Genomic DNA, 25,861 nt, shown 5'->3' with positions numbered 1-25,861 from the left:
GGCCAAGATGTCGCCTGTGCACGCAAGGCGCACTGTGGTGTGCTGTGCTGTGTGGCAGTTGGCTGGATGAGCGACAAATGCTAGCAGCTGTGGCGCCGTGTATCAACACCCGATCTCCAGTCTGTCCTCCTCCGTCATCCCCTGTCGACGTGATCTGTTATTTCTGTTCGCTTCGGCTCAGTGACTGTGCGGCCCTGCAGCCGCAGTCTCCTCGAACGATGCGAGCATGAGTGCGGTAAGAGAGTGCCAGTGAGGGTGTGGGTGTGGGTGTACATTCGCCGTCCACATGTCACTGTCACCGAACCGTCGAGTAAGAAGGATGGATAACACTGCACCGGCTCCCACGGATGAGACCAACCTCAGCGCCTCTCTCCACGCCACAACTGCTCGGAAACGACTGCATTACACCCGCGCAACGCGGGTGCGTGATGGAAGGGAACACGATATCACCAGACAACTCCCACCTTCCTCGACTCATGTTTCTCTGTTCTCCCCCTCTTGTCCCCTCCCTCTTGTCTCCTCCCTCTTGTCTCCTCCCTCTCCCACACCGCACCTCGACGTAACACCTGTCTGGACGCGCCTGCACGGCACTCACTGGCCCTGTGGAGTGTCCTCCCTTTGGGTTATCCTCGCCGTTCGGCGAGCCACTCCTTGTACAGCCCCTCGAGGCTGCGGTGGATCATGTGCGCGGGCAGAGAGCGAATAATGTCGGCGATCTGGTCGTTGAGAGCCGCCGTCTTGCCCGCCTGCTCTGCGTAGTCGGTGGTGAGTCGGTACATCGCGAGGATGGCGAGCGAGACGTGCGTCTGGTGCGAGGCGTATGGCGAGTCAGGGCGGATTGCCGTCGCGAGCGGACCGTTGGCGCTCGTCGGCCCCGTGCCAACCGCCGCAGTTGGGTTGCGGTCACCGCGCGTGAGGCGGATGAGAATCTCGAGGAGGTCGTTGGGCGAGGCGAGCAGCGACGTAGTGAAGCCGTTACGCTGTTCGGCTGTACCAACGTTGGATCCGCCCTTCCAGGTCTCAAGGATGTTGGCGAGCGTCGGTGGCTAATGTCAGCAGAGATTGTAGGAGGCTTAGCTTACCGCATCCGGGTCCATGATCTCGAGCTTTCCGCGCCAGCCCGCCTCGGAGGCTGCGCGCCGGCCAAACTGCTCGTACAGCCACTCGTCGGCCTGGTTGGTGCGGCACCACTTGGGCTCGCTCAGCGGCTTCTTCTTGTTCAGGAAGACCGTGAGGGTAATGGGCTCTTTTGCGGGCGTGGTGCAGCCGAACACACGGTGTAATGGCGGGAGAGACTTGTCCTCTTCGTCCTTCCAGAGCGCGTCGAGCTTCTCGCGCGAAATTGCCATGAAGCGCTGCTCGGCTGAGTCGTACGCCTCGACCTGACGTTAGTCCAGCTCTCGCACTCCCTCACCAGAACACCCTTCGGGAGCTCGGTCTCGGTCTCAGCCTCCTTGTCGCCCTCCTTGGCCTCAGCCTCCTTCGCCGCCTGCGGTGGCTGCACGTCCACCTCGATGCGACCCTCGGACCGGAATATGCGGATCTTCCGCACCACGCTGGCGTCGAACACAAGCCTCCGCGTGCTGTCCTCGTATAACACGGACACCCGGTTGACCGACGGATGCGCCACGTCACCAGTCAGTGCCGTAATGTCCGTCTCGGCGTCGCTGCCGATACTGCTCGTAGACCAACCACGGGCGCGGGGCTTCTGGCGAGAGCCATAGGCAGACGCGGCGTTCTGAGCGGACTCGACGAGAGCAGCCTCCACCTCGGCCGCTGACGCCTCGGCGCCAGTCAGGCCGGTGTGCTCGTGTTCCTCGCCCTCGCCCTCGGCACCCTCGACGGTACCAGCGTCCGTAACCATCGACACATCGCCGGCCTCCTCCTTGTCCTCTGCGCCTTTAGCAGGCGTCTCCTTCTCAGCAGGAGCAACTGCCTCTGACGCAGGTTCGGGCGTGCGCTCTGTAGTCGCGGGCGCAGCAGCGGGCTCAGTAGGCTCAGAGGGAGCCTCGGTCTTAGCCTCAGCCGGAGCCTCGGTTTTAGCCTCAGCTGGAGCCTCGGTCTTAGCCTCAGCCGGAGCCTCGGTTTTAGCCTCAGCTGGAGCCTCCTCGGTCGGCTTGTTGCCATTGGCCACCGTCGAGGCCATGTCGGTGGCGCTGTCGTGCTTCAACTGCTGGGCCGTTGCGGCCTCAGTCGTGTCGGCACCTTGCCCCTGCGCCTCCTCGTGTGTCTCCTCCACGACGGTCTCCTCCAGAGTGGTCGACTCACGACGCCAGCGCTTGTTAGGGTTCCGCCTTGCCGACTTTGGGACGCGGTCGAGCTCAGGCGGCGACTCGAAGTAGATGCGGAAGCGGTTCTGGTTCGACTCGGGCGAGGGCCCGTCACCAGGCGCGTTGATCTTGTTGTGTGTCAGGATAAACGAGCGCTTCTTAGGCGACTGCGCCTCGTCTGATATCAGCTGGTGCGGCAGGTAGAGAGCTCACCACCATCCACGCTTGACTTTCTAGCCTTGCGCTTTTCGCCGCGCTTCTCGTCCGTGGTGTCGGTTGCCTCCTCCTTATCAGGGGCGTCAGACCCGGGCTTAGCCTCTTCCTCGGGTTCTGGCTTGACGGCAGCCTCCGGCTCGGGCTTGTCGTCGGCCTTGTCCTCCTTTACCTCCTCCTTGACCTCTGTCTCGGACTTGATGTCGTCGGACTTCTCGTCCTTGACATCTACGACATGCTCGCCGACAAGTCCCCAGCTCCAGTCGAGACCCTTGACCTCGATGCCGACGATGCGGAAGTCAGTCATGGTCGTGCGCGCTTCCTTCGCTTCCTTGTCCTTGCGCTTCCGCGCCTGCTGAGGAGAAACCTCGACGCGCTGCGTGCGCGGAGGGCGCATCTCGCGCTGGTCGCGCTGGCGGATTGATGTCCCGCGGCCCATCATACCACCGCCTCGGGCCATCGGGCCACCGCCGCGCATACCGCCACGCTGCGGACGCTGCTGAGGCGCGCCAAAACCTATGCGGGGGATCGGCGGAGGAGGCGCACCACCGCGCCCGCCGCCGCCACCGCCGCGGTCGTTCATCGGGCGTGCGAGACCACTGCCGTAGCCGGGAGGAGGACGGGCGTTGGGAGGACGAAGAGCCATGCCGCCTCCTCCACCAGGACCACCTCCGGGTCCGTCAAAGCGGGGACGCTTGGCGGGAGGGAAGGCCCCTGGTCCACCAGGCCCACCCGGCGAAGCCCCAGCTGGAGGGTGAGGACCGCTTGCGGGCGGACGCGCCTGTCCACCGCGCCCTGGACCTGGGCCAGGTCCACCAGGCTGCGGTTGATAAGGACGGTTCTGGGGCGGGCGGAAACCTGGCGTGCTCGGCGAAGGCGAGTACGACCCCTGTCCCTGGCCCTGCCCGTAGTACTGGTTGTTCTGGGGCGTGTACCCACCGGCCGTAGGGTTCTGAGGCGCCTGGTACTGCCCAGCGCTGGGAGGGGACTGCTGACCGCCCCAGTTGCCGTAGCCTTGCTGCTGCTGGTTGTATCCCGCGTTCGCGTTGTAGCCGCCTTGGCCATAGCCTTGCTGGTAATTATGGCCCTGTGGCTGCTGGTTGTAGTTCTGGTTCTGGTTCTGGTTCTGGTTCTGGTAGCCTTGCTGCGGCGGCTGCTGAAGCTGCTGCTGCGGTTGCTGCTGCTGACCGGAGTACCCCTGGGCGTGGGAAGCGCCGGCACCATATCCGTAGTTCGCATAGGGGTTGGATGCGGAAGAGTCGGCTTGCGCCGCAGCGCCACCGCCACTATAGCCCGCCTGTTGAGCGGCTTGGGGGTTGGCCTACTGTAAGTGACGTCCTCATACACGTTTGAACAGGGAGCCAACGTGAGAGACAAGTGGCGGATGGACACACACCTGATAGTAAGCTGCCCACGCGGCGGCGTGCTGGTCCGGCGTGTACTGCTGCTGAGGCGGTTGACCCGCGGGATACGGCGGCGCGGGTCCGCCCTGCGGCGGGCCCATGGGCTTGGCGGGGAGGCCGAGGCCGCTGTGCGGCCGCTTGTTCATAACGTGTCTCGGCTGGGTGGTGGATGAGGCGTGAGGAAGGTGTTGTTGTTTGAGGTCGAGTTGGAAAGGGCTGAATAGAGGCCACCCAATGTGACTTGGCGCCGAGCTTGGTTGGCTCTATCATCGTGGCAGCCAACATGACACGTCATTGTTTACAACTTCACCTTCCCAGAGGAGACAGACATCGTTGTAGACCTGTTCCAGTTTGACTACTTTCCGACTCGCCTGCGTTCTTGAACCACCCGAACTTGAACGACCGTTTTAAACTGCTCACGCCACTCATCCAAGCTGACAACTTCATGCGATAGACCAGTACATTGAGGACCGGAACACGGTCCTTACATGGCGCGAGTTGGCTGGGCTGGGAAGCGCTGGGACCATGAAGAGGTTTAATACGTCCAACTGCCGCGACGAGCACATCCCTCCCCACCCCACGCACGCCTACTTGCATACATCGCTCAGTCTGTTGCTGGTACACGTCGGCGCCCACGAAATGACCGTGACATAGTGCGCCTCTGCGCCTACACTAGACGTCGTCGTGCGGTCCTCAAACCCGCGCGTGTCGCTCATACCAAACGCACTTGGGCTGGTGTTTGCCCCCGCATTATCTGTGCGCAGGTTACGCGTAATATCCTCAGCGGTCGAGTTGATCCAGGCGCCCTGATTCGTCGCAGTGTCGCGGAACCAGAAGTCCCCGAGGTCGCGGGGGGTACCATTGTGATGCATGTTCCACTATACTAGAAGAAGTTGAGATGCCCTTAGATACAGCAACAACCCGGTCAGCGCGACTTCGAATGGGATGGTGTGAATAATCGGATGATCCTCTGAGCATCGTCCCAGAGTTCCTACGTTAATGCTAATTGTCTTTCCAGTTATCCAGTTCCGAAGTATAAAAAGTCCCTACCAAGCAACAGGGCACTTTCAACCAATTCCTATTGTCACGTGCCTCGCCTCACGTCCCCTCCTCTAGCCCATCAAGAGAGATACTGACAGATGTAGTCGCCACCGGGGGTCCGGTTGCCACTGCAAAATCCACCACAGTCACAGCTATACCTCATACGTATACAGGTTTGTGCAGATCAGAGGTCGTCGATAAACAAATGTCGCGCATGCCGCGAGAAAATGAGAGAGAGATTGGTCTATAGATACACGACGACACAATGGGCCCTAACACAGCCCGCGATCGAGCCGCGAAGCCTCCTAGGTGTCTGACGTTAGCGGACGGGCGGGAGCTCCGTAGTAAGCGTAGCAAGCGTAGCTCACCCTCCCAGCCACTGTTACCATTAGCGGAAGCGAGGGGTTTAGGCGTCGAAACACTCACCCAGACTTGAGGCAGTAAGTCGCTTCGCCCTCCGGCATGTCCGGCGAGTCCTGGAGCTTGGCGATGCGCTCGTCGCCACGGCCCTTGCGGAGCTGGATCCGGGTAGCAGAGCTGTGGTCAGGGACAGTTGGTGACGGAGAACGTACGCGTGGGCGAGGACGTGACCTGTGAGTCAGCAGCGTGCTCGTGTCCTCACTCACCGCCGACGGGCTTAGCACTCGATGCGGCAGCGAACCTGATCGTTAGTGTCACTGCGGCCTAGTGCCTACATCGCGGCAGCCTGAAGGTCAGCGAAATAATGACGCGGTCACCCACTCCAGGATCGGCCTGGACCTGGTTGGTAAGGACGACGGCGACGTTGAACTGCAATTAACGGTGTCAGAGCGATTCTCACCTCCTCCGCTAGCTTCTGCAGACGTGCCAGGAACTGGTTCAGTTTCAGGGCGTTAGCAGAGTGTGATGTCCTGACCGTACCTGCTGGCGCTCGGACAACTCGCCACGACCAGAGTAATCCTGGCCTACTCGTCAGATTACTGTACTATCAGTTATTACCCACGGAACAGGTTCATAATACTGTCGACGATGATGAGCTTGTAGGAGCGGTCTTCGACGAACCTACGAGTCAGTCGGAGGTCAGGATGTAGGAGGCTCACCGGACGGCGAGCTCGAGGAGGAGCTCGCACTGCTGCTCAGAGCTCCATGCACGGGCACAAAGAATGTTTTCGAGTGCCATCTGGCTGTCGACGCCGAAGCGGTCGGCGACGGCACGGACGCGGTCCGGGCGGAAAGTGCCTCTACAATGTCAGCTGAATGAAGCCCTTCACAAGCTAACTCTGTGTCGATATAGGCCACACGACCACTGGCACCGCCCTGTTCATCGGGAAGCTGGGTGGTGACGCAGAGAGTGTGACAGAGCTGGGTCTTGCCTGTACGGAACTCGCCGTACCTGCAGGGTTCAGCCTGTGTTCACACATCGACTAGCAAACGTACACCTCAGTGATGCTCTGGGTAGCAACCCCGCCCCCCAGCATTGAGTCGACAGCTTTGGAGCCTGTAGTGATGTAGATGACAGACGCGCGGCGGTCCGAAACTTCGGCGGCGCTGGAGAAAGCCGGTGGCAGAAGTGAGAGGGCGAAGGAAGGCGGTAGCTTACCAGCATCTTCTGGCTGACTTCCTTTGGGTGAGCTAGTTCTGAATGCAGTAGGCCCACCTTCAGCTTCTCGATCTTGGCCTGCACGCAGTTAGCACGTTCGTCGACTCGATCGCACCTCAGAGAGACCCTGGGTGTCAGTATTACTCAAATGGATACGTGCCTTGATCTTGGCGAGATTCTTCCGGGGCGTCTGAGCGACGCCGAGGACCGTAACAATGCCAGCGGCCTTGAGCTTGGTGATGTCCGAGACATTGATGCCCTTGGCAGTCAGAGACAAGCAGGAGGAAGGTGATTCGGTGTTGCCACCTGTAGGCGGAGGGAAGGTGGGAGCGAGGAAGGTGACTCACATGGGCCTGGAGCTCGTCGACGGACTGCTGGGTTAGCTCTACGGTATCCAGTAAGCCTGCCTCGTAGCCAAAGACGTTCTCCTGTGCAGTGTTAGCGCGAGGTGCGAAGTGAGGGAAGGTGGAATCATTGTCGGTAGGTCGGGGAAACGAGGTGTTCATGGTGAGGAAGGTGAGTGAAGGGGTTGGAGATTTACCTCGTCGCCGTTGTCGGACATGGTAGTTTTGGTGAAGATTGATTAGGTTGAGTGTAGTTAGATGTGAGAGCAGAGGAGAGTGAGAAAGTGTTAGTTGGGGATGAGAGTAGTAGAAGAATGAAGAATGAAGGATGAAGAGTGAAGAGTGAAGAGTAAAAGGAGAGATGTAATATGAGTGTTGTTGAATATGATGAAGAGTGAAGCGATTCTCACCCATACATCATTAGCAGCAGATTCCAAGACCCCCCGCATTTAAGGTTAGTCACCCCCCGCAAACAAAGTGTGGACAACCTCCACCGGCGGTAATCGGGCCTTGCCCTTGCCCGAAATTTGTCTCTTGACTCGATCAACCCCCCCTGTACAATCAGGCCAACCAGAGCCTTGCCTTTCCCAACCTATCGTTCCGACAACCTCTTCACCCCACAGTGACTGACTTTTGTCATCTAGACATCTCCGCGGAAAAAGGAGCCACACCATCATGCTCTACCAAAGGACACGCCCAGCAGTCACACGCCTCCTGGCTCACCGTGGCCTTGCCACCCCGGCCTCGCTCTCAGCCAAGGACTGCACGTCCATCACCCCTCCCTACCCCCGTCTCCTCGAAACGCTCAACGAGGTCCGCAATGTCCTTGGCAAGGACCGCAAGCTCACCCTCGCCGAGAAGATACTCTATGCGCACCTTCGTAACCCAGAGGAGTCACTCGGTGGCGGCGGTCAGATCCGTGGCGACCGCTACCTCAAGCTCCGCCCTGACCGTGTTGCCATGCAGGTGAGTGACTGCCCGGTTACACAACTCTGAGCTAATGAACAGGATGCGTCCGCACAGATGGCTCTGCTCCAGTTCATGACTTGTGGCCTGTCCGAGTGCGCGGTTCCTGCTTCGATCCACTGTGACCACCTTATCCAGGCACAAACTGGTGCCGCCGAGGACCTTTCCCGCTCGATCGAGAACAACAAGGAGGTCTTTGACTTCCTCGAGTCTGCTGGCCACAAGTACGGCATCGAGTTCTGGAAGCCCGGATCGGGTATTATCCACCAGATCGTCCTTGAAAACTATGCCGCCCCTGGTCTTCTCATGCTTGGCACCGACTCGCACACGCCGAATGCCGGTGGCCTTGGCATGCTCGCTATCGGTGTTGGTGGTGCCGACGCCGTCGACGCGCTCACCGACACTCCATGGGAGCTCAAGGCGCCCCTCATCACGGGCGTCAAGCTCACCGGTCAGCTGAACGGTTGGGCTACTCCCAAGGACCTCATTCTCCACCTTGCCGGCAAGCTCACTGTTCGCGTAAGTCCGATCAGATGAGTATCTTGTTGACCTCCAGGGCGGTACTGGCCGTATTCTTGAGTACTTTGGCCCCGGTGTCGAGGCACAGTCCTGCACTGGTCTCGCGACGATCGCCAACATGGGTGCCGAGGTCGGCGCGACCACGTCCACCTTCCCCTACTCGGCCAACATGCGCGAGTACCTCCAGGCTACCGGCCGTGCTCCTGTTGCCGCTGCGGCGGACCAGGCGGCCCAAGCCGGCTTCCTTGCCGCTGACGAGGGCGCCGAGTTCGACGAGCTCATCGAGATCAACCTCTCCGAGCTCGAGCCCCAGCTCAACGGCCCCTTCACTCCCGACCTTGCCACTCCTCTCTCCAAGTTTGGCTCATTCATTGCCGAGAACAAGTTCCCCAACACCCTCTCGGCTGCGGCGATCGGCTCGTGCACCAACTCGTCGTACGAGGACATGTCGCGCGTCGCCTCCATCGCCGAGCAGGCCAAGGCTGCGGGCCTCAAGTCCAAGGTTCCTTTCCTCGTCACTCCGGGCTCTGAGATGATCCGCGCCACCATTGAGCGCGACGGCCTCCAAGGCTCGCTCGAGAGCGTCGGTGCTACTGTCCTTGCTAACGCATGCGGTCCCTGCATTGGTCAGTGGAAGCGTGACGACCACCAGGGCGAGGACAACGCCATCCTCACCTCGTTCAACCGCAACTTCAAGGCCCGTAACGATGGCAACCTGAAGACGATGAACTTCCTCGCGTCCCCGGAGATTGTCACCGCGATGGCGTTCTCCGGTGACCTCAACTTCAACCCTATGACCGACTCGATCGACACCCCCAACGGACCGTTCAAGTTCCAGCCTCCTTCGGGTGACCGCCTCCCTCCTCGGGGCTACACCGGCGGCGACCTCTCGTTCGCTCCCACTCCTTCGCCGAAGCCTATGCCCGAGACTGAGATTGCCATCTCGCCCTCGTCGACGCGTCTCGAGATCCTCGAGCCCTTCGGCACGGCCTTTGCCAACGGGCCTACCGAGCTCCCTGAGCTCACGTGCTTACTCCGTGTCCGTGGCAAGTGCACGACCGACCACATCAGTGCCGCGGGCGCTTGGCTCAAGTACAAGGGCCACCTCTCCAACATCTCGGAGAACACTCTCATGACCGCCGTCAACGACGAAGGTGGCGCCATCAACGTCGCCCGTGACGCTGAGGGCGAGGACACCATCCCCCACGTGATGCAGCGCTACAAGAAGCGCGGAGAGCCTTGGATGCTCGTTGTTGACGACAACTGTGAGTTGTCAATCTAGGTGAAATCAACTGACATCAGACGGCGAGGGGTCTGCCCGTGAGCACGCCGCTCTCCAGCCCCGCTTCTATGGCTGTGGTCTGATCGTCGCTCGTTCGTTCGCCCGTATCCACGAGACCAACCTCAAGGTGAGCTATTCCTACTAACAATTGCTAACGTTTTCAGAAGCAGGGTGTCCTGCCGCTTTGGCTTTCGGACAAGGCCGACTACTCGAAGATCTCGGCCGGGGACAAGGTTCAGACCGAGGGCCTTAAGGAGCTTCTCGAGGGCAAGGCCGATGCGCAGATCCGCCTCAAGGTCACCAAGCCCTCGGGCGAGGTCGAGTATGTGCCTACCACGCACACTATGAGCGTCGACCAGCTCAACTGGCTCCGTGCCGGCTCTGCCCTCAACTACATCGGCGAGCAGGCCCGTGCTGCGGGAGCCATCTAAGCATGGAAATGTAGAGGGCGGCTCGGCTGAGCTGTCCGACTGTGATGTGTCCGACTGGGATTTAGCATTTGTCTGCATGCATTTAGGATCATGACTGCCGTACTACTGCTAGTTGCACAACTGGAATGTATTGGTGGATATTGGGAAAAGTGGAGGAGTGGAGGCGGAAACAAATCAGGAAGTGTGGTAGTGACGTTGAGGTGAGAGGCCCATGGGTGGGATGGCTTGGCTCTTTGGATCTTCGGTCCCTATCTCCCTCACGTTGAACTCGATCTCAACCTTCATCACAACACAACATACCACACTCTGTCTAACTTTGCCCAGTCTTGGACTCGATATCTGTGGCTCCTCCTTTACAACGACACCCGCCATAACCCTGTCATCACGACTTCCCTTCTGCTGATACCACCAAGACCACCCCACCTCGAGGACCATGGCACGAAATACCTTGGGCCGCATGCCGGCCAATTCACTTCCTCTCCCATATGCGCACGTTCAACAACCGGCACCGCGGCGCGAGCCCCGCCAGCCCAGCCGGTGAGCCAATCCCGTCACGATTTAGAGATGTATCTGACGCGCAGCACGTCCAAGGTCAACACGAGTGAGACTCCATCGCATTGCATGGGCACTGACATCCAGAGCTCAAGGTCCTCCCCACGCAGCCAGATACCATCCCCGAAGAGGACGACGAGGATAATTCCGCCAACGATGAGGTGGATGAGGAGCAGAACGGCGTCAAAGTACGTATGGATGTGGAGGATCTGGGTATCTGTACCTGTATGCTGATCATCTAGTTCTTCACCCCGCTATATCAGATTCCTGCCGGTTCGGCAAGGCGCGACGCGTTGAATCTGACGCGCTCGGAGAAGGCCAAGCTTCCGCGCGTGACAGCCTACTGCACAGCTGCCTCGTACGACTTGGAGGGGCTACAGACGTACCTCTCCAATCGTCCACTTGCCTATCGCACGCACCCGCGCCTCTTCGAGGCCGAGTGCCTATACACACAGTATCTCCCACCTGCTTCACCCAACTCGGTGGTCCCCATTCATCGCAGTCCTGTGATTAAGCCCCTCCAGCCGCTCACGACTGTGCCTGAGGGCGACTTATTGAATCTCGGCGAGGACCAGTGGCGCTATACCCCGCCGCGCCCCAAACGCCAGACGGGCTTCGCCAAGCGTCCCGGCGGAAATACTCGGCGGGATCGCGAACGCGCGCTCGACCGCGACCGCGACGATGTGGAGAACGACTCGGATTGCGACGATTGGGAGGAGGAGGATTGGGTGCCGGACGTGTTCCTGTTCGAGTACGGTACAGTCGTCATCTGGGGGATGACGGAGAAGGAGGAGAAGCAGTTCCTGCGTAGCCTGTGAGCTAATGTGCCTCGACTTTTAAGCTAACGCCAGCAAAAAGTACGAGGTTGAGCGCCTCAGCGCCGAGGACATTGAGATGGAGGACCTCAACTTCTACTATGCGGACTACTCGCGGTGAGCTCGTCGTTGTGGTCTAAGAACTGACATGCAGAATCTTCAACGATGTCATTACGTTGCGCAAGGGCTCGTCATATATGTGAGGCTGGGTGTGGAGCGCGCTGACGCCAGGACCAAGCTCGCGTTATCACATGCCCTGTCACAGTCGGTCAAGATCTCGCTCTTCGAGGAGCTGATCTCGGCGACAATCGAGCAGACCAAGGACATTCCTCAGAAGCTCAGTGAGACGGGCAAGATTGGCGTGAGTAGTTACAGGTCTTGTAGGTTCGGCTGACATCCAGCTGCCCCGCAGCGAGATCATGAAGCAGATTGGCAGCCTGTTCATCCTGCGGATCAACATTAACCTTGTTGCCTCTGTTCTTGACTCGCCGGTGAGTTGCTCCAGTGTGACATGTAGCTGACCAGCAGGAGTTCTTCTGGTACGATTCATCAGCACCGCCGCACTGACACTCAGGACATTCCCAGACCTCGAGCCGCTGTACAACGCGTGTCGGCAATATCTTGAAATTCCGCAGCGCATCGACTTGCTGAATGCGCGTGTCGATGTCCTACACGATATGCTCAACCTTCTCAAGGAGTCGGTTAACAGCTCGCACGGCGAGCACTTGGAGGCAGTTGTCATTCTCTTAATGTGGGTTCCGTCTGTTGTCCGTTGCTGATGGCAGTGCGTTGGAGATTGTACTGGGAGTCATTACTATCTACGTGGACGTGAGTGTCTCGTAGCCCTGGAGTAAATCTATAGTGTTTGTACCGTATTCCGCATGCCAAATTCATTCCGCATGAGTTGTGAGATTCCAACTGTGGAGATATGGAGTTGTGGCGGGGCGGCGGCCTCTTTGTTGATACTGAAGGTAGCTAGGGCTAGGGCCTTCTGGGGCCTTCGGAAATACAAAGGGGCCCGTGCAGGGGCCAGGGGGGGGGTATTGTTGACCTAACCGGGCCCGGCGTTAAGTTGTCAATATGACCCTTTTGATTGAGTGATTAGAAATGATCTCTTTGTCAACGGATCAACGGCCGACTAATTGTTTGAACAGACCTCATTATTACTTTTTTAATTCCGTCACGGCCCGAGTGAGTGGGTGGCAAACTAGGGTATACGCGGCAGATCAGTTGGATGTAGGACCGTCACTCTATTCAACCCTGATTGCATGACGGTTTCCGGCTTGTCTGCGGCCTTTGGGTTAACCGGCGCGGGCTTGAGAACAAAGTTTAGTTAGAGATGACTTCAACTTCATAACAAGCATTCAAGAAACAACTTGCATCTCATCTTGTCCATCTCCAACTCCATCTCCAACTCCAACTTGAACTCATACACACTAGTAAACATGTCTGTCGCTCCCGGTGATTACGACGGTGAGTTATTCTTTGCTTCCCCCTTTCTCCACCCCGCTGACATAAGGTATCCGCAAGCAGATCAAGGCGATCCTCAAGCAGCCTGGCTACGACGACGGCTCTGCTGGCCCCATCTTCGTCCGTCTCGCATGGCACGCATCGGGCACCTACTCTGTCAACCCCGGTAACGGCGGTTCCAACGGTGCCGGTATGCGTTTCGCACCCGAGGTAAGTTGAAGCGGTCTCAAGTCTCAAGCCCGCGCGGCCCGTGCTAATTTCCAGTCTTCCGACGGCGCCAACGACGGCCTCGAGCACGCCCGCGCCTTCCTCGAACCCATCAAGGCCGCCAACCCATGGATCTCTTACGCCGACCTGTGGACTCTCGCTGGCGTCACGTCGGTCGAGGCACTCGGAGGACCAAAGGTCCCCTGGACGCCGGGGCGTACCGACTTCCCAACTAAGGTTGAGGCCAACACTCGCGGCGACATTGAGAACCGGTGAGTTTTGCTTTGGAAGCTTGGAAATTTGGAGGCTTGGATGTGGAACGGTGTGCAGTGCCCGCGATACCCTGTCGCGATAAGCTCGATCATTCTCTATCTGGTGGGCAAAGAGAGACACATGGGCACATACGTAAAATGAGGCACGTCTGGCCGCTCACACGGGCCAACTCTGGTTCCCGGCTTCCGGCGATTGAGTATCCGGAAAACAATAATATGTGGCCATACGGCCGGGGTATGCTCTCCGTGCCGGCCCTTCTTGCTGTCAAGCCAGCTGCAAGTCAATGCTCGCCGCCAGCAATGCAAGCATGGACTCGGAGCTGTGCTTCGGCCGAGACTCACCCCGCACCATCCTCATCCTCTCCGCATCCCCACCCCAACACTTGCCACTGGCGCTAACCCCAGCCTCCCCGACGCCTCACAGGGCGCCCAGCACCTCCGCGACGTCTTCTACCGCATGGGCTTCAACGACCAGGAGATTGTCGCCCTCAGCGGCGCTCACAACCTCGGCCGCTGCCACTCGGACCGTTCAGGCTTCGACGGCCAGTGGGTCGTCAACCCAACCCGCTTCTCCAACCAGTTCTTCAAGCTCCTCCTGACCCGCAAGTGGGTGCCTAAGAAGTGGGACGGCCCATTCCAGTATGAGACCATTGTTGCCGGCACGCCTGTCATGGCCCTGCCGACGGACATGGTGCTCGTCGAGGACCCCGCGTTCCGCGTCTGGGCTGAGAAGTACGCCAAGGACCAGAAGCTCTTCTTTGAGCACTTTGCCGCTGCGTTCGGCAAGCTCATTGAGCTCGGCGTTTCCCGGGACGGCAAGGGCGTCGCTCTTGTTGCGGGCGCAACGGGGGGTTGCCCCTTCGCCCACCTCGCGCGCGACCGGGCTCGCCTCTAAGGTCCCAGTCCCAGCATTTCAATATAGATTGTAGACTGCAGCAAGCAATGTAGACATTAATGCTCGCGCATCGACAAGTACGCGGCCGTGGAGTGATTTTGTCTGGAACGGAAGCACCCCTGTGTTCGTCCAGCCGGTTCGCACTCAACCACAGAGGTGTTAGACATTAGTCGGCGCGCTGCCCAGTATTGTGCTGGTGTCGATGTCCAACTGCCTCAAACCGCGTTGTTGCCTGGCGCCTCTTTCATCACGGGGCGTGGCCAGACAGAAGACTGTTGCAAGCCAGCTCTTGACAATATGAGCACGCTCCCCCGCCCGAAGGCATATCCAGACTGTCATCGCTCCACTGGATCGATCCGGCCTCCGCTCGCGATCACAGCGATGGACCGCGCGACAGTTCCCAACCAGCTGCCCTATGGCTCAGTTGGTTAGCGCGTGGAGCTGTTATTCAAATGACAACTCCGAGGTCCACGGTTCGAGTCCGTGTGGGGCAGGTCTTTTGTTGCAGCTGCAACGCATCTGCGTGGAAGAGTGTTGGAGAGATGAGACAAAGCCGAGACACGGAGCCGAAACGGAGCCGAAATGCCAAAGTGTCGGCCCTCTCGGCCTCCATGTTATCTCGACCGAGCCTTGCTGGGCCTCGTATTCACACACTCCATCATGAGCCTCCTCCGGCGCACTTTCCGTACCGCCGGCGTCCTCGGTGGCGCCACAGCCATCGGTTTGGGTCTGTACGGCTATATCCTCTCTCGGCGGTATCCATGGGCCCCCCAGCCAGCCATCCAGACGTCGCCAGCCATCACCGCCTGCCTTCCCCCCGGTCTCGGCGAGGTAGAAACGCTCGTGACCACTGTCCCACTCACCAACCAACCCCTCGCGACCTTTCTAGATGCATTCTACGCATCCTGGTCTGCCCGCCTCGAATCTTGGGTCGCTCGCAAACTGGCATACAAGTCCATCCTCCCAAGTCCTGGGACGGGCCGGGAATTCGCCTCGGGCCTCTTCCCGGAACTGTATGCTGATAACCATGTGTCGGTACATTGGTGGTCGGCGCCTACAAAGAATGGCATGGGGCCCGCTGGCGCACATATCTTCTCTGCTATCCAGAGGGGGGATGGGGTCGAGGTGGCACTGAGCACGACGCAGTTGCAGCCGCCGTATGCGCCCAAGGATCCGTGGGTGGTGGGGGTATTGCATGGGTTCTATATGCGGGTGGTATTTGATGAGACGCGCCGGAGGATTGAGAGGTGGGCGCGGGAGGCCAGAGATGGGAAGCCGTATTGATGGCTGGAGTGGCTTGCAATCTCCAAGAAGATCGAGGATGGGAATGAATGCATGCGTATGCATAGGCTTTAGCAACCGCCACTGAGCAATCCGCACCGTTCCGCCAACTGCCCGACCCTACACTTGGACAAGCACATGACGAAGCGGCAGTCGCGCTTCCCGGTTCGAGGCACGGGAACGTACCGGTTCGAGGCACGGGAGCGTCTCAGACATGCCACATGGACGCAAGGCGTTCAACGCCGATAAGCTCGCATGTGCCCAACTTGAACTTTGGGGCAAGGCGTCTCTTCCCTCTGGCCATAGTGCGAGCCTACATCCAAAGAACAAAGAACGCATTGGAAGAGTTGTATGCCCACTTGTCACTTGCCACCGGCAGATCGGCAGAGATTAGATTAGACGCCGATGGCGCTCGGTTTCGGCCAAATGCGCCATTCCATCGCCATCACGCAACTCTGGATCGACGCGACGCAATCGGCTGGCCCATAGACATCACACTACAAGTGTCGTCGTCTCTAACCTACTAACGCATGTAGAACCACACTCGCGACCATATGTCGCCAGACTTGCCCACTTGACGGGACAGCTTGATTCAATCCTCCTTTTGTGGAGTGAGCCACTCGGGCAATTGCGACATGCGACAAAGCTCACCATCTCGGCCTCCTCCTTCCACGAGACATATATCGACCAACAAGGGATGAGAGGTAACACCAACTATTCCACCATGGCTCCCATCACGACCGAGATCCCCACCGCAACCGAGCTTAACCTCTCGCTCAAGGCTCCCAGTCCCAATCCCAAGTCGCAGCGGTTTAGCCGGACGGGCCGCCCCGACTCCGAGTACCCGTACAAGGCGTTCCTCCCCGCCTGGAACGCCGAGACAACGTACCCGCCCTTCAAGGAGTTTGAGAACGTCGACCCGGGCGTGGCAGCCCAGGCCCATGACGACCCGCGCGTAGTCCTAGCCCACACCGACGTGGAGGTGGAGGACATGGGCCCGCGATTCGGGAGCGTCATCTCTGGAGACCAGTTGACTGATCTCGATGCGGACGGACGCCAGCAACTCGCCCTGTATGTGACCTAGTCGGGTGTTGTGGTGTTTAGAGAGCAGGACTTTATCGACGCAGATCCTGGCAAATATGTTATTGGGGGGCGTTTTTTGGCAGACCGAATATCCATCCCGTTTCTGGACACCCTATATCCCCGAATTCCATCTCGTCTATCGTGCCGGCGACGGGGCGAAATATTACGACGGCTCAACTACGACGTTGAATAGGGTGAGATGGCATAGCGACGTCACGTACGAGAAACAGCCGAGCGCCGGGATTGACGACGTTGTTTCTTTACGACTCACCCAAGCGGCGGCGATACGGGTTACGTCGACCAGTGCACGGCATATCATCACCTCTCACCCAGATCGCATCTGCGCACCAGGCAAATTTCCACTTTGATGACCTTGGGTACCGTCGGCATGGGGCGCGCATCACGCCACAGGCCAAGCGTCCGTTCCTCTAAACTGTGACAGGGATGTGTTTCACAGTGTTGGATATACTCTCATAGATGTTGGCCGCCAGGCAGTACGGCGCGCCGCGCCCACAAATGTCCAAGCCACGGCTGCTGCATACCATATCATCATACATGTCTGCTTCTCTCCTGTGCGCTTCAAACAGTCATCGCGGCCACCTTGATGACGCAGAACTCATCAACACCATGGTGCAGGCCACCCTCCTTGCCGATACCCGACTCCTTGATGCCGCCGAACGGGCTTTCGGCCGTGTTGGCATTAGCAGTGTTGATGGCGACGGTACCGCTCTCGAGGCGCTCGAAGCAGCGCCATGCGCGGCTAATGTTCTGTGTCCACACATAGTTGGAGAGACCCATGTCGGTGGCGTTGCACAGCTCGACCACCTCGTCCTCGTCCTCGAACGGGTACAGCGAGACGATGGGCGCAAACATCTCCTCGCGGTACACCTGCGCCTCGCGGCCAGCGCCGAGCACAAGCGTCGGCTCAAATAGGTATCCGGTACCGAAGCGTTTACCGCCCATGACGAGCTTGCCGCCGTTGTTGACTGCGTCCTCGACGAGCGTGACCGCGCGCGCAGCACCACGCTCAGTCGTCACTGGTCCGTTGGTCGAGTCGTGGTCGAGGCCGTGTCCGAACTTGAGCTTGCGCATACGTTCCTCGACGAGAGCGGCAAACTTGTCAAATACGCCCTTCTGCACGAACACGCGGTTCGCACACACGCATACCTGGCCTGCGTGACGCAGCTTGTTGGCCATGAGCGCGTCGGCAGACTTTTCGAGCTCGGCATCGTCGAACACCACCCACCCGCCGTTACCGCCAAGTTCGAGCGTCATCTTCTTGAGAGACGGCGCGCACAGTGACATGAGGAGCTTGCCGATCGCCGTCGAGCCCGTGAACGAAACCTTCTTGATCCGCTTATCCTCACACAACTTCTTTCCGACCTCGGGCGTCGTCTCGTTGGAAGCAGTCACGACGTTGACCACACCCTTGGGAACGCCGGCTTTCTGTGCGAGAAGAGCGAGGGCGAGCGTCGTCGTCGGTGTCTCAGGCGACGGCTTGATCACCATCGTGCATCCGGCAGCGAGCGCTGTCGCCATCTTGCGCAGCACGATAACCAGCGGGAAGTTCCATCTGCGTGTCAGCTGTTGTGCGGAGAGTTCAGCTGCACTTACGGACACAAGAGGGCGACGGGACCGATCGGCACCTTCTGGGTGAAGAAGCGCATCGAGGGGTTGTCATTGGCCTTAATTGCCTCGCCCTGGATGCGCTCAGCCTCGCCAGCCATGAGCCATGAGTAAGTTGCTGAGGTCAGCAGTTGAAACAACCGGTCATCAGCCGTCTCGCCGGCTCAAGCACCCCATAGTGTCCGAACACCGAACAGCGAAGTGCGAGAGACACTCACTGGCATAGTCGACCTCTGCGCGGGCCTCGACAAGCGCCTTGCCAGACTCCATGACGAGCAGCTGCGCGAGGTCCTCCTTGTGCTCGCGCACGAGCTCGTCGAGCTTGAGAATCATGCGGGCGCGCTGGCGCGCCGTGACCTGTGAGAACGACTTGAATGCTTCGGTAGCAGCCGCGATCGCCTTGTCCGTGTCGACTTGGTCCATGGCGGGCGCCGAGGTCCAGACATCACCGTTGGCTGGGTCGATGACATCGAACGTCTTACCTGACGCTGCGGAGACCTGTTCGTCGTTGATCCAGCCCTTGGTGAGGAGCAGGGATGGCTCGGCGAGCTTGAAGTTTGAGTGGACCATTGTGCGTACGGAAGTGTGCAAATACGATGCAAGTTGGCGCGGTGAGGAGTGGCCAACGAAGCGAGAGAGAATGCGGGTAGACACGGTGAGAATTGAGAAAGAGATGGAGAAATAAAGAAGAGTACAGATGGACTGCAAGCCATGACACATGTCCATGTCGGAGATGCCCACCCCACCCGGGCCGATCAAGCGCGTGTACTCTCGTGTCCCCCACTTCCGACAAAGTCCCTACTTCCATACGCTACTTTGCCGCAATCTCAATCTCACTCTGCGACCCTGTCCACGCTGCCAGGCATGAGACATTAGGCATATCATCAGTAACGGCGTTGTCCGATGCCGGTTCAAGGTGACGGACGAGTGTGTGGGGACTCCAGCAACCGAGGCTCATTCCACAGGAACAGCGGAAGTCTAGCCAGATTGCCGGAATTTGGACGGCTGCTAGTAGAGGCCAACGAGGTGAGCTGCGCACCGCGCTCTGAACCACGACGACGACTGGGCCCATGTCTCTGTTTGAGAAGTTTACAGGCATGGCAGGGCATGGGGTGCTCTGATTTGTTGGGAAGTCTTGTCCTCGGATGGTGAGGGAAGGATGCTGGTCTCACAATGGGATCCCGCATGCCGCCAGATTGCCGAGAGCCAACTGGTAAGACGGCTCCTGTAACCGACAGTGCAAGCCCCCAAATCGTGACGCCATTGGCGCAGCTGAAACCCTGGGCAGCACTCCTGTCCAAGTCACAACACACGGTAAAAACATAAGCCTCCGTCGAGGATTGAACTCGAGACCATTGCATCTGCAGCTTTCGCTTTTCAGCTCTTCGCTCTACAAGTGCAACATTCTAAACCACTGAACTACAGAGGCCACATTTTTTTTCATTCTCAGTATTAATATGAAGCGAGGAAAAGATTTCGGCTCGCTAATATGCATGCAACTTTGCTTGGTCTACTGTTGCTGGTGCCTTGCTTGACTCGGGCATGCAGTGGTGGGTTTGGGCTGGGACGTGCTACGATAGGGACGGTAGGCAGATAGCTGGGTCGATGAGACGTACTGATCGCAGGCTTTGAAGTCGGAAGTCTGACACGCTGGTCCGTGTAGAACAACAGACTGCCGCCTGGACCTATGCAACATGTGTGCAATTGAGATGCATATGAGTATGGGAACTGGGAGGTCTGACGTGAAAGGCAAGGGAGTTGGTTGCGGAGGTGAGGGGGCGGGAGGAACAGTACGCCAGGGGTGGCGGCTTGAGATGACTGTATTGGAGTAGGCGTTGACGACAAGCTGTAACCGTTACTGCTGGCGTGACGCTGGCCCGACCACACACCGCTTTCCGCAGACTCAAGCAACAGCACTGCATAACGAGACGGCTCTACCACGTGTACCTGAACGCGGGATTCTGCTTATCCGTAAGGTCCTGCCACTCCTTTGCAACGTTCGAGTCCACCTCGTCCATCTCACACTGTGCCCTGTCTCGCCGCTTGTTGTCGCGCGCACACAGGAAGCCGTAAATGCCAAGCAGGATGATGGCGACACAGTACCCGCACAGCATGGTGGTGATTGCGGAGTGGTACGTTGGTGACTCATTGGCGCGGAAACTCTGGGGACCAACGAGGTTACCGACGCAGTATGCGATCTGGATGAGGCTGAAGACTGTGACTTTCTTAGTTGCCCCAGCGACGTTGGCGTAGATGAGGTATGAGCCGCTGAGGTCAGCTGCGATTGGGAGAAGAGACTTACACGGCGACGTTGGGACCCCAGTAGCAAAAGAGAAGGAAGAGGGCGCCGAGGGAGGCGGATCTGTTGCTCCGCGGGATGGTGTGTAGCATAATGACGGCGGCGAGACATACGAGGACGCCAGCGACGATACATACCACCGGTCGACGGGAGCGCTGGGACGCAAAGGCAATGACGAGGGCTGCAGCCCAGCTAATCACGCCAGTGGGGATGGCGAGAAGCGTCACTTCCTTGACGCTGTATCCGAGACTCTGGACGATAATCGAGTTGAAGCCGACTAGACCGGCATTCGGGAGGTTGAGGCAGCATGTACACAGCCACAGGACCCATGTCTTGGGGTCCGTAAGTGCCTCGATGATCTGGGAACGTTTGACGCGGCGGCTGGTTACGCCTGTGTTGTTGTCGGCCACACGGCGGACTGCAATAACCTTTTCTCTATCGGTCTGGGTTAGTTTTTGTTGTTTACGGAGACCCAACCCACCATCCACCAAGCCTCGGTTGGGTTGTTGGGAAGGAAGACCAGAGCGACTATGCCGGTCATGACGCTCCAGCACGCCATGACGATGAAGAGGAGGCGCCAGCGTCCGATTGGGCCGGGGTTGTAGAACTGCATCGCGTACGACAACAGGCCATTGACGACACTCGAGAGGGTCGAGTACACGATGGCTGCTCGCAAGTTCTGCTCGCCGCGTCGCCACCACATCGAGATCTGGGTTTAGCAATATCATCACTCCAAGCGTACCAGTAGTCCGCCGAGGCTGGGGTTGCCGCCCTCGAGGGTGCCGAGGAAGAAACGGCACGCCCAGAGACCACGGTAGTCCTTGACACCGCTCATGCCAAACATGACGATTCCGTAGCCGACGACATTGGCCGCGTAAAGCTTGCCGATGAGGTTGTACCGCTGCGCAAAGTAGCACTGCGGCAACATCATGGCTATCATGCCCAGGCTCACTGTCGTCAACAAACATCCGGATGAGGATGAGACGTACGCATAGAGTTGGCCCAGCTATACTGTTGTCCAACGAGGTTGAGGTCGGTGCGCAGTCCAAACGTCGCCGCAGTACCAAGCACTACCTTGTCCGTTCCGCTCATGAGCGTGCAGAAGAACAGGGTTGTGAGAACCACCAAGTCGATCTGTTATCAGAACACCATGTTCAGATATATGCATGTACTGACCTTGCGGCGCACGCGCTTCTCCTCCTCTGGTGTCCATGGGGCGAGCAAGGCAGCCCCATCCTCCCGTGATGCAATGTTGGCAAGAAATGGTGCGGCGACATCGTACTGCTGTTAGAAGTTGTCGGGTTGAGAGTTTGGGGGTTGAGTCGGGCTCTCGGTCATTGTCTCGGTGATCTTTCGGCCAGCCAGCCAGAGTGTCCGGGACCTCCGTTCAATGTCTCACCTCATCAAACTGGTCCTGCCTACCATCGAATGGCTCGACACCGGTCGAGATGGGTTTTTCGTCGTACGGCAAGATACGTTTCTCGTTGTCGCCTGCACTGTCCTCGGGCATGATGGTGAATAGAGAGAACGAGAGTTTGTTTCCCAATTTCACAGCGATAGCTCCAACAACTCTTTGCCGAGAAACCTAGAAACGAGATGGTCCCTGCAAACGTGTTAATCACAGGCCTCTGAAGATGTGGGTTGAGCGGTGGGGGGGCCCATTCCGACATTTTTCAGGCAATCCTACCGCGCCACGCCGCCACCTTGTCGGTCAGCAGGTCCAGACCTTGACTTTGGCGTTTGAGTTTGGTTAGCGCGCTGGTTCACATGGCTTGTTGCTCTCGCTTGCTCTACTATCACATGGACTCTGGGCCAGTGGCAGTGGCTGTGGCTGTGGCTTGGTGGCTTCATTTTCGGCTAGGCGGGGAGATAATCGCGCCGACGCCGCCTCGATTTCGATTATCTTCCCATTAAACATTAGGATGATTGTCATCAGGGAGCAGTGACCGATTTCGGATCCACCTTGCTCCACTATTCATTACAATTCATTACAACGAGTGTCATCCAGTTCTACCGTGTCTACGTCTCTCATTCCTGATCCAGAATCCTGGATCCTGAGGTAGAGTTTACGATCAGGCACCTTGATGTAAAGACAGGTACGCACAGCCGACCTAGTCACCACCTTCACATCGATACGGAGATATATGACGTCGGAACGCATTGTCCTATGATATGATATGATATGTAGATATGTAGGTTAGGTATCAGTGTCCGGGTTCTGGATGCTAGTGTCCTTGTCTTTACTTGCTAACGCCCCTGTGGGGGGATGTAGCTGCGGCGTCCAGGCCCAATGAAACCCGGGTCGCCTTGGCAGAGGGCGGCCCAGTCCTCGGGCTGGTCGATGGTACGTACAAGGTCGGGCTTGACGACTATAGCCGCCATCTTACCGACGCTGAGATGCCAGCCGATGTGGCAGTGGAAGCCCCACACCCCCGGATTGTCCAGTGGGAGACGGATGATGACCCAGCTCTTTGGGCCGATTACGAACGTGTCCCTCCGCGTGGGATTGACGAGGTTCATTTCCACCCCCTCGGTCGAGTTGATGGTACCCCGTCCGCGGGCGACGATAAATGTCGGCCGCCCATGTAGGTGGAATGGATGGGGCGCCCCGTCGAGCTGGTTGACGACAATGTCAGCGACGTATCCCGTAAAAGTTGCCGTGGCGATACGGGACGGGTCGATGTCGCGCCCATCCTCGACCATCTTGAGAAGAGGGTCGTTGATGTAGTTTGTGTATGAGACGTTGTTGAATCCCCAACCGGCGAATTTTCCGCCGGTTTCGGGGTCGTGGAACTCGCCGAAACTCGAGGTGAAGGCAAAGCTCTCGTCGGCAGTTTGGGGCGGGTCGATGGGAATAAGCGGAATGAGAGGGTATCCGATGTCGTCCATGTCGCGGCAACCTGGCTCTCCCATGTCCGGTAGACCTGGCCACATACTAGTTTCGGGACGAGCGAGACCCTCCTCGGACCCCATCTCGTCAAAGTACCGCAGGATCCCGGCACCTTCAACCCGCCACTTGTCGTTGTAGCATCCGGTACCGGCGCGCGCGCGGATCCAGTACCCGGCTCCATGGGAGGCTTGGTTCATCTCGACCACGATCGAGTAGCGTTGACCTGGAGCGATGACCAGCTCATTCACCTCGAACGGCTGGACAGCCAGGTCGTCTGCCTCAATCACCGTCAGCTTATGCCCGTCGATCGAGAGGTAGATTAGCGAGTGCGAGCCGTGGTGAAGAACCCTCAACCGCACCCGCTTGCCCGGAGCAGCGCGGACCTCGTATGGCGGAACGTCGGTGTTGCATGGCACGCCACGCTGGACCATGGAGCAGTCGACCTGGCCCACACCGTTGATGATCACGCTGTCGGGTACATCGACCGGTGCGCAACCGCGATATCCCTTGGGGCTCTTTGCAGCGTGAACAATCGTCTCGGAATCATCGCCCCAGTGGTCGGCGACATAGAGCATTTGGTCGTCGTCACAGCTGTCGTTGAGCGGATCGTCGGGGGCGTGTACGATCAGAGCTCCTATCAATCCGTCCGCCATCGTGTTTCCAAAATGCGCGTGGTACCAGTACGTTCCCTTCTCCCAACCAAGGTGGAAACGGTATGTATAGCTCCCTCCTGGCGGGATCGAACACTGCGTAAAGCCTGGCACGCCGTCCATGTACTGAGTCCTGTTCTGGTGGATGCCATGCCAGTGGATCGAGGTTGGGTCGTCGAGGTGGTTGTTGACATGGATGATCATAGTGTCGCCTTGCACGCCCTCGATGATAGGACCGGGGAACTGGCCATTGATGACACTCATGCGGCGCAGGAACCCATCTGGCGAAGCCGCACGGTACTCTACATCCATGGTATATTCTCGCTCACCCGGAGGCGTGTTGGGATCAAGCGTTGGGCGCAAGTTTGGGGCCGAGATAGTCTGGTCCGGAATCGGCTTCTGCTCGTAATAGTGCCATGCTCCGTACTGTGGGATCTTGGCACCAGCTCCATACTTGTCCGGTTCGCCAGGAGGAAGGTCGGGCGGTGGATACGACGTGACGATTCCGAGGCCTGTCGGGCGAGGAGCTTGTACCCCCGCGCTCGGGGCGTACACTTGTGCCAAGGCCGGCGACATGGCCATGGCGAGCAAGAAGAGGCGCATCATGGTGAACCAGAAATGATGCGCAGCCGGGCGTGCAAAGTTACCCCCAGCTCGGTTCACTGTTATCTACAAGGGGGCTCGTTCGGGGTCGTGTGACAAGACCGCTTGCTGATGACGCAGGAGGCTGGCTGTCCCTGGTGTATGAACGGGACGTGTAATGATGACGAGAAGGTGGAGCTGATGAGGGTTGAGGTAGCTTGGCAAAAGGAGCTTGGAGGCCAAGCAGGTAGGGTATCGTTGTGCGGGATCATCAGGAAGAGATGAGTGGCGCGCGTTATATACCATGTTGGGACAGTGGCGGACAGTGGCGCCCAGACCATTGTCAGCAAGAGTCAGCGATGTGTACAGTAACACTTAGTTGTAAGCAAAGGCCGTTCGTTGTCCGTCGGATTCCCAAGGCGAGACGCGTGACGACATATGGACGTAACGTAACGACATGAGGCACTGACAAGGTTCTGGGCGGTGTGGCGTGTGGCTGGCGGCTGGTGGACTGATGGTCTGATGTTATCCTCACCTTGTCCTCGGGCACCTGGAATGACCATGCCAAGAGAGAGGCTGAGAGAGGAGCTGGGAATTTAGGCATGTTTTGCCGTTGTCGTTGCGTTCCTTAGTTCTTGTCAGATGTCGAGTGGACCTCAGGGCATGTCGAATGTTGCATATCGCGACTCCGTTGGATACAACGTAGCGGCGTATTGGGCTGTTGTACTGCCGTCGACGGGTAGCGTAGCTCCAAGACCGAGGAATTGTCAGTGTCAGTGTCAAGTGTGGGGTGGGTAGGAGGAAGGAGGAGTTGGGCTGTCGTCAACTTGTTCAAGCGAGCTCGGTCGCGTTTCGTCGCCTTCCGCTGGATCCAAACTCGGGGAGGACGGACAAAAACGGCAGTGAGCGTAAAAGCGTTAAGCTTGCTTGTCCGGGATCGGGACAACTGTAAGCAGTAAAGAGGTGGGGTGGAGAGTCCGCGAGGCGGTGTTACCATCACCTGACAACAAAACATGATGCTGTACTCTCAAACACCAATGTGCCTGCACGTGCCTGGTAGACACCTGACCAAACGTCAACGGGTAGGGGCACGGGGCCTGGCATGGGCCTATCATCCCAACATGCTTGGTCATCTTCAACAAAACCGCGCTATTGCGGGAACAAGATACAGTCTCAATGCCGAGATGGAGG

General features: G+C 58.4%; 9 protein-coding genes across 9 annotated transcripts; 4 read left to right on the top strand and 5 right to left on the bottom strand.

Moving 5' to 3' along the window:
• Positions 1–623: 623 nt before the first annotated feature.
• CcaverHIS019_0200980 (uncharacterized protein) lies at positions 624–4,758 on the bottom strand (the record flags this gene model as incomplete). The annotated part of the gene is made up of 6 exons (XM_060597072.1): positions 624–1,046; positions 1,083–1,382; positions 1,415–2,448; positions 2,484–3,804; positions 3,880–4,044; positions 4,486–4,758. 6 exons carry the CDS (start codon positions 4,756–4,758, stop codon positions 624–626), a joined length of 3,516 nt encoding a protein of 1,171 aa, XP_060454002.1.
• A 474-nt stretch (positions 4,759–5,232) lies between these two features.
• CcaverHIS019_0200970 (uncharacterized protein) lies at positions 5,233–7,068 on the bottom strand (the record flags this gene model as incomplete). The annotated part of the gene is made up of 18 exons (XM_060597071.1): positions 5,233–5,240; positions 5,296–5,306; positions 5,354–5,464; positions 5,500–5,518; positions 5,554–5,588; positions 5,623–5,633; positions 5,669–5,716; positions 5,748–5,780; positions 5,828–5,871; positions 5,910–5,968; positions 6,007–6,147; positions 6,186–6,299; positions 6,344–6,357; positions 6,507–6,527; positions 6,564–6,584; positions 6,622–6,765; positions 6,854–6,934; positions 7,048–7,068. The coding sequence occupies 18 exons, from the start codon at positions 7,066–7,068 to the stop codon at positions 5,233–5,235; spliced, it is 936 nt and encodes a 311-aa protein (XP_060454001.1).
• A 457-nt stretch (positions 7,069–7,525) lies between these two features.
• On the top strand, positions 7,526–10,048 carry ACO2 (uncharacterized protein; the record flags this gene model as incomplete). The annotated part of the gene is made up of 5 exons (XM_060597070.1): positions 7,526–7,816; positions 7,859–8,335; positions 8,373–9,600; positions 9,638–9,744; positions 9,782–10,048. The coding sequence occupies 5 exons, from the start codon at positions 7,526–7,528 to the stop codon at positions 10,046–10,048; spliced, it is 2,370 nt and encodes a 789-aa protein (XP_060454000.1).
• A 433-nt stretch (positions 10,049–10,481) lies between these two features.
• RMD1 (uncharacterized protein) lies at positions 10,482–12,258 on the top strand (the record flags this gene model as incomplete). The annotated part of the gene is made up of 11 exons (XM_060597069.1): positions 10,482–10,585; positions 10,630–10,649; positions 10,688–10,788; positions 10,843–11,414; positions 11,452–11,532; positions 11,570–11,614; positions 11,647–11,776; positions 11,817–11,906; positions 11,944–11,954; positions 11,990–12,166; positions 12,201–12,258. The coding sequence occupies 11 exons, from the start codon at positions 10,482–10,484 to the stop codon at positions 12,256–12,258; spliced, it is 1,389 nt and encodes a 462-aa protein (XP_060453999.1).
• Positions 12,259–12,860: 602 nt separating this feature from the next.
• Positions 12,861–14,259, top strand: CcaverHIS019_0200940 (uncharacterized protein; the record flags this gene model as incomplete). Its single annotated transcript, XM_060597068.1, has 4 exons — positions 12,861–12,888; positions 12,935–13,095; positions 13,150–13,364; positions 13,770–14,259. The coding sequence occupies 4 exons, from the start codon at positions 12,861–12,863 to the stop codon at positions 14,257–14,259; spliced, it is 894 nt and encodes a 297-aa protein (XP_060453998.1).
• A 2,005-nt stretch (positions 14,260–16,264) lies between these two features.
• CcaverHIS019_0200930 (uncharacterized protein) lies at positions 16,265–16,624 on the top strand (the record flags this gene model as incomplete). The annotated part of the gene is made up of 1 exon (XM_060597066.1): positions 16,265–16,624. One exon carries the CDS (start codon positions 16,265–16,267, stop codon positions 16,622–16,624), a length of 360 nt encoding a protein of 119 aa, XP_060453997.1.
• Positions 16,625–17,202: 578 nt separating this feature from the next.
• Positions 17,203–18,819, bottom strand: CcaverHIS019_0200920 (uncharacterized protein; the record flags this gene model as incomplete). The annotated part of the gene is made up of 3 exons (XM_060597065.1): positions 17,203–18,196; positions 18,238–18,367; positions 18,468–18,819. 3 exons carry the CDS (start codon positions 18,817–18,819, stop codon positions 17,203–17,205), a joined length of 1,476 nt encoding a protein of 491 aa, XP_060453996.1.
• A 1,364-nt stretch (positions 18,820–20,183) lies between these two features.
• On the bottom strand, positions 20,184–22,058 carry CcaverHIS019_0200910 (uncharacterized protein; the record flags this gene model as incomplete). Its single annotated transcript, XM_060597064.1, has 7 exons — positions 20,184–20,517; positions 20,552–20,991; positions 21,030–21,257; positions 21,291–21,499; positions 21,538–21,682; positions 21,725–21,829; positions 21,948–22,058. The coding sequence occupies 7 exons, from the start codon at positions 22,056–22,058 to the stop codon at positions 20,184–20,186; spliced, it is 1,572 nt and encodes a 523-aa protein (XP_060453995.1).
• A 737-nt stretch (positions 22,059–22,795) lies between these two features.
• On the bottom strand, positions 22,796–24,694 carry CcaverHIS019_0200900 (uncharacterized protein; the record flags this gene model as incomplete). The annotated part of the gene is made up of 1 exon (XM_060597063.1): positions 22,796–24,694. The coding sequence occupies one exon, from the start codon at positions 24,692–24,694 to the stop codon at positions 22,796–22,798; it is 1,899 nt and encodes a 632-aa protein (XP_060453994.1).
• Between the last annotated feature and the right edge of the window lie 1,167 nt (positions 24,695–25,861).

This window comes from Cutaneotrichosporon cavernicola (assembly GCF_030864355.1).
Source record: "Cutaneotrichosporon cavernicola HIS019 DNA, chromosome: 2".
NCBI classification, from domain to species: Eukaryota; Fungi; Basidiomycota; class Tremellomycetes; order Trichosporonales; family Trichosporonaceae; genus Cutaneotrichosporon; species Cutaneotrichosporon cavernicola.
This window is presented reverse-complemented; position numbering and strand designations above follow the sequence as displayed.